A 6,225-nucleotide genomic window follows, 5' to 3' on the forward strand; every position below is an offset into this window, starting at 1 on the left:
TCAAAGGGTGGCAGAATGTCTGATTTCCGCCTCATAGGAATCAGACTTGGGCTGTTGATCTTGATCTTCCTCCTTCCTTGTGAAGCTAGAGGAGATTAGATGCCTCCCCCATGCCATTTTTACAATTATTATGTTAAAGATGTTTTAGTGTGTCTGGAAGGGTTTCTTTAATTTTTCATGCATAGAAAGGTACATTATATACTAAAACAAACATTTGACTGCCGTTAGATACGAATTGTACCTAACTATTCCAACTTGTGTATAAATTTGACTTAAAACAGACTTAGGAGTGGAACTTGTTCATCATCCAGGGACTGCCTGTTTATAATAAAGTGTTTGTAGAATGTTCAAATCACACAGCATCCTTTTTCATAGAAGTTATTATGGATGTTAAGCTACACATGACTTCATTAATATGTTGGTGCATATATAACCTATAGATGTCTTAACAAATTTAATATTCAGATCATATCCAATGATTGTTGGTATGTTTTTAAGTAGCTCACAGTCCAGTTGCTTCAACAAAAGGCACAGAGTTAGAAATATTTACGTGCATCAAGAGAAACAACTGGAAACAATATACACCTATTTACACTGTCCATATTTGGCTTACCGATAGCTGGGTAATCATTTGTTGCAAGTTACGAATTATTTCTACATTTTCTTTTAATTCCTGGTCTTCCAAAGTCTCCACTATCTTTTGAAGATCCAATTTGCAGCTGAAAAGTCAAGCAAAGGAACATAAGGGTTAATTACATTGTAGTGTCCAGAGGATCCATGATTCTGTACTAAGATGGTATAGGTCACTAATAAACATCTGGTAGGAAACTTACGCTTCATGCTGCCTGAGCTCTTCTAGTTTGGCATTCATTTTTTCATTCACTTGCTCTGTCTGAAACAAAGATCCAGGAGATCATCAGTGGCAGTGTCTGATAGCTTTGCCTAATTATGCTCTCTCTCCTACTCCTATGGATTAAAACTTAGGTAGAGAGGCTTCCTTTGCTATAATGGAGGATTTAGTAGGCTTTGGTTATTTAGTGAAAAATATATTGTTGTTTTTTTAATAGAGTCATAGAAATTAGCCCTTCAGTCAACATGAGCTACTAAAAATAGTTTTCAAGTAGCTGGGTCTTGCACTTGCTGTGAAACTCAGACTATGGGGTAAAGTTCAAGTCTTAAATTCACAGAGAACTTTGGAACTGGGGAGAAAAGCAATACTTCCTGGCATGCTACTCCCTGCTGTTTGCAAAAACAAAACAAAACAAAAACACTTCCTTTAAACTGCCTCCTATACCACACTGCTGGCTGGCCGAATATAACTGCATTTAAAACTTAAAAGGGCCTCACACTGAATTTGAACTGAGATTTTTTTTTTTTTTTTTTTTTTGTAAATTACACTATCTGATATGATAGGCTAGTTTTAGCAAAAGAAGGCAGAAAAAAAAGGTGAAGCACAAGAATGATGGTAAAGAAAGAAGAAATGGCAGAGGGCAGCTCCATTTTGGGAAATTGTTGTTGTTATGTGCTGTCAAGTCAGACCCAACTCATAGCAACCAACCCCTCCTTGGGTTTCTGAGGCAGTATCACTATGGAAGTATATTGCCCAACCTTCCTTCTGAGGAGTGGCTGGTGGGTTTGAACTACAAGCCTTCTGGTTAGCAGTCTAATGCCTTAGGCACTATGCTACCAGAGAGGGTGATTACTATTTTCAGTTTCATTTCAATCATAGTATCTATAACATGCTTGGATGCTGCAACAGATTTGGGAAAGGCAGATTATACATGACAAAAATGCTACGCTTGTCATGAAGTTCTAACAGGACATTAAACAGTAAGCCTATCAGGCAGTCATCGTAACAACGTTATAAAGGTCAGTTGAGTATGTGGTTGGCATAACAGGTTGCAGTGTAGTACATAGTGTGGCTTTTCTAGCCACAAGTCTGTAAACTCCACGGTGGAATTTGCTGTGAGCAACTGATTAGCTCGTGATTGTTAAAGTTATCCACCTGGGGTATTTCTGTTGGGAGTGGCACGGTGGAATTTGCTGTGAGCAACTGATTAGCTCGTGATTGTTAAAGTTATCCACCTGGGGTATTTCTGTTGGGAGTGGCACAAAGTAATTTTCTGGGAAGTTTGCTCTCTCTCAGGTGTATAGAATTCTGATGTTGGGATTGGTTATTGGATACTCTGCCAGGCTCAAAAGGAGCCCTTCTAGAGGCAGAAGCACTCTCTCTCTGACTGCTGGCTGAAATGATGTGCTGCTGAGAGAAACACACTCCTGAGAGACACACACTGCTGAGAGAGAGAGATGCATTGCTGACAGACACACACTGCTAGGAGAGAGACTGCCGGCTAAGAGATGGCAGGCGGATAGAGACTGAGTACTGTTCTTCAACTTGAATTGTAGCCTGGTGCTTCTCTAATAAACCCCATAATCTGTGAGTTACGTGTGGCCATTGCAGTGAATTATTGAACCCATAAGAGGGGTGGTGGATGCTGCAGGAGGAACAGTTGGTGTCAGGGTTGATGAAAGGGCTGGAGGGAGGCAGCATGTCTGGCCTCAAAGGAATAGGCCTTGAGCTATTGATGGTGATTCTGTCTTCCTCTGGTGGGATCAGAGGAGGTCAGAAGATGCAGTCTTCTTGCCCCTTTGGCACAAGTATTGTCTGTAGTATTAGCCACACTAACAAACGCATGAAACACAGCTACTAGAGTTACTTCAAAGGCATAAAATACAGCATTGGAGAAAAAAAAATGTGTGTGAAAATCCCATAGATTCCATTCTCACCCTTCTGCTAGTAATGGACCATACAATGGAAGTAAGATCTGCCCCTTTAAAGAAATTTTTAAGCAGCTTACCCTTTCTTGACTAGAGAGCACACCAATGTATGAAGGTATTTAAGTTACAAATGTTCAACTACATTTTGGTGGAAATTCATTTTTGCTTCTGGCAAAAACTGTGCTAGCGAGAACAATGTGGAACAAAACTCAAAATCATTTGGAGATAAATAAAGGGGGGGACGAGGTTTGCTGGTCTGATAGAGTCTGGTGGAACCACTGAGACTATGGTCCCTAGCTTCCCTTCAGGTCTGGAATTGAGCCCACACCTGTGGCTTCCAGCCAAACAAAAGACAGGCATAGGAGCTGAACATTTACCTGAGGTAGATACACTCCTTGGAAAGAACAATCATGGGAGAAAGTGGAGCTGTTTATGCACAGGGAGACAGTTCAGGGGGCAGGAGTACATGGAGGGATGGACACAGGGAAGAGGTAACTATTGGGAGGAAGTGGGAGGGGAGCTGTTGCATTGGGGTAAATTGTAGTCAATGTTATGAGACAACGTGTGTGAACTGCTGTATGGAAAGTGAATTTGCTGTGTAAACTTTCACCCAAATCACAATCTAAAAAAAAAAAAAAAAACTGTATTAGCAAAGACTGAACTATATTTAGGCTAGTATAAAAACATTATAACAGACCCAGTTGCACTGATCCAGGTTACTATCAGGCAAGTAATAGGATTCAGAACTGGTATAATCAGTTACATTGTGATCAACTACTTAGAAATGAACCAATTTCACTAAAATTAATATCCTAGTAGGCGCTCTGGTGGCACAGTGGCTAAAGCATTCAGCTGCTAACCAGAAGGTCAGCAGTTTGAATTCATCAGTCACTCCACAGAAGATGAGGCAGTCTTGCTTCTGTAAAGATTTACAGTCTTGGAAACTCTGTGGGGCAGTTCAACTCTGTCCTTTAAGGTTGCTATGAATTGGAATCAACTCGATGGCAGTGGATTTAGTTTGGTTTGGAACATCTTAGCGAGGCAACAGTTACTTGGCATTATAGTAAAGATTAAGCAGGACTTAAAGGTAACAAAGGACTTGGTTCTTTCCCTTCTGGTATTTCAGAAGAAATCTATTTTTAAATGAGATTTATGTACATTCTTTGTGGTGGATATATAGGTGTTGACTACACAATTCTTTCAACTTTTCTCTATGTTTAATTACATGACCATATATTTATCCCAGAGTGGCTCCCTGGAGAATATGGTAATACTAATCAATTTCTTGCCACATAACCTATCTCTCCTAATGAGAAACAGGTTACATACTTCAGAAACTAAACCTAGTTTATGTCTAGATTGCTAGTATTTTAGTCTTAGGGCTCACCAAAATGATCCTCTCCAACATCTGGGCTGTCTGACCAGCTGCCTCACTCAGACCACGACTTAATTTTTCATTCTCCTCTACCAGGGACTTATTCTTCTCCATCAGGGACTGTAGATTCTCTGATGGTTCCACACTAAAACAAAGAAATTAACATGTTAGAAAATAACTGATTGATAACACTTATATCAAAGGTTAATAAAAAAATATACCCCATAAGCCTTTTGGGTAGGGAATGAGCTGAAATTATCTGACATAAGTTTGGAAAAGTCTGTCCAGAACAATTTCAATTCCCAGTCAGGTAGTATATTAGGTGCACAAGACACATACAGAGGGCAAAGTTCTGAAAATTTCTTAGCTATAACCAAACACCTTGAGGGAATGACTCACTGGGCTTGGGAACTTAGGACTACAGTTTTAGGAGACAACTAACTGAATTGGCATAACATAGACAACATAGACAATGTTCTACACCCCACTTCAGTGAGTAACAAATGGGGTCTTAAAAGCTTTCAAATAGCCATGTAAGATGCAACTATTGGTCCTTCTTCCTCCAGATCAAAGAAGAGTGAAAAAAATAAAGGAGTCAAGGAAACGATTAGTCCAAAGGACTAATGGAGCATGCAAACCATAGCCTAAACTACCCAGAGACCAGAAAAACTAGACAGTACTCAGCTACCACTACAAAATACTTGGATCAGGAAAGTCTTTGACAGAGACAGAAGAAAAAAAAGTAGAATAAAATTCAAAACTATAAAAAGACTAGATTTACTGGTCTGACAGAGACTGTGCAACTCATGAGATTGTGGTCCTTAGACGCTCGTCAAGCCTTCGAACTGAACCCACCCATAGGGATCAACTTTTAGCCAAACAATAGACAGGCCTATAAGGTGAGTAACAACACCAGGAAGGAATGTACTCCTCAACACAGTCAACCATATGAGACCAAAAAGGCAGCATTTGCCCAAACACAAAGCTCAGAGGGCACGCAGGGGCAGAGAAGGACAAATGGAAAGAGGGAATCCAGGGAGGAAGGGGAAAAGAGTACTGTAAAGAAAAAAAAAATAGAGAAGAAAAAAAAAAAGGAACTTGTCCCTGAAATATTTTAAACTAATGGTTTGGAGGAAGGTATGATCCAAAGCCAGATACGGCTATAACAAAATGACTAACCTTTGCTTCTCAACCTTTCCCTTTAGGATTGTTCTATTTATGTTGGGTAGGTATGATATAAAGGCTAAGTGTAGCTAAAATATATGTTTTCTGCCTCTTCTCATCTTCAGTCTTTCATTAAAAATTAGGAAAGTAGGGAAGGAAGAGAGATATAAAGGAGGTAGAAGTAAAACTGCTCAGGGTTAAAATTTAACCCAATCAACATAAATTGATTACCTATCTACTATAAAGTTTAGGGAAATAGCACTGAAGAAGTCAGAAAGTTAAAATGATGACAATGGGCACTAATAGCATATTTCTTGATTCTTAATAAATAAGTATCCCCTTCTAAATGCTTGCCTTGCTTGAAATTGATGACTCACCTCCTGTTCATTTGTTTACCAATTTTAAATTACTTAAAGTAGGTAGTGGTGACAATGGTGTCCATTTCAGGAGTGAAGGGAGGAAAAGAAATAGTTTGAAGCACCACACAAAGCTAAGAACCTTTGGAAGTATGCATACTACTTGATACCAGTTCTAGACTAATAAAGCAGAGTAATAAAAGTTAAGAAATGCAGTTTTGTTTTGATCCACTGGAACAAAATGTTCAAAAGATTGGTAAATAGGATTGGTGACAAAAGACCAGAAGACATATGAAGATATGATCTGAAGAAGACTGAAGGGAAAAATGAATAGTCGTGAAGGCTATGATAGAGAGAAAAACAAAGATAAGAAACAGCTGTTTTCAATCTCAATAAAGGCTAGAAAAGGATGTTAGGCATGGAATAGATGCGTCTCAGCCAGTGCTGTGACATTGTGGGGACTACATTCAATGTCACAAAATAAAACATGTATGAATAGCTGAATGGAAAACCAATTTGCTCTGTAAACGTTCACTTAAATAGAAATAAAAA

At 39.0% G+C, this 6,225-nt stretch overlaps 1 protein-coding gene across 1 annotated transcript in view; it reads right to left on the reverse strand.

The window, feature by feature from the left end:
• Positions 1 to 6,225, reverse strand: part of KIF4A (kinesin family member 4A) — a 326,710-nt gene that overhangs the window by 156,423 nt on the left and 164,062 nt on the right. The window contains exons 11-13 of the mRNA XM_007957784.2: positions 4,166 to 4,298; positions 834 to 892; positions 614 to 719 (exon numbers count right to left, since the gene is read on the reverse strand). Of these exons, the coding sequence (XP_007955975.1) occupies positions 614 to 719; positions 834 to 892; positions 4,166 to 4,298 (298 nt within the window). The remainder of the gene's footprint in view (positions 1 to 613; positions 720 to 833; positions 893 to 4,165; positions 4,299 to 6,225) is intronic.

This window comes from Orycteropus afer, unplaced genomic scaffold (genome assembly GCF_000298275.1).
Source record: "Orycteropus afer afer isolate SDZICR_OR568_19922 unplaced genomic scaffold, OryAfe1.0 scaffold00796, whole genome shotgun sequence".
NCBI lineage: Eukaryota > Metazoa > Chordata > Mammalia > Tubulidentata > Orycteropodidae > Orycteropus > Orycteropus afer.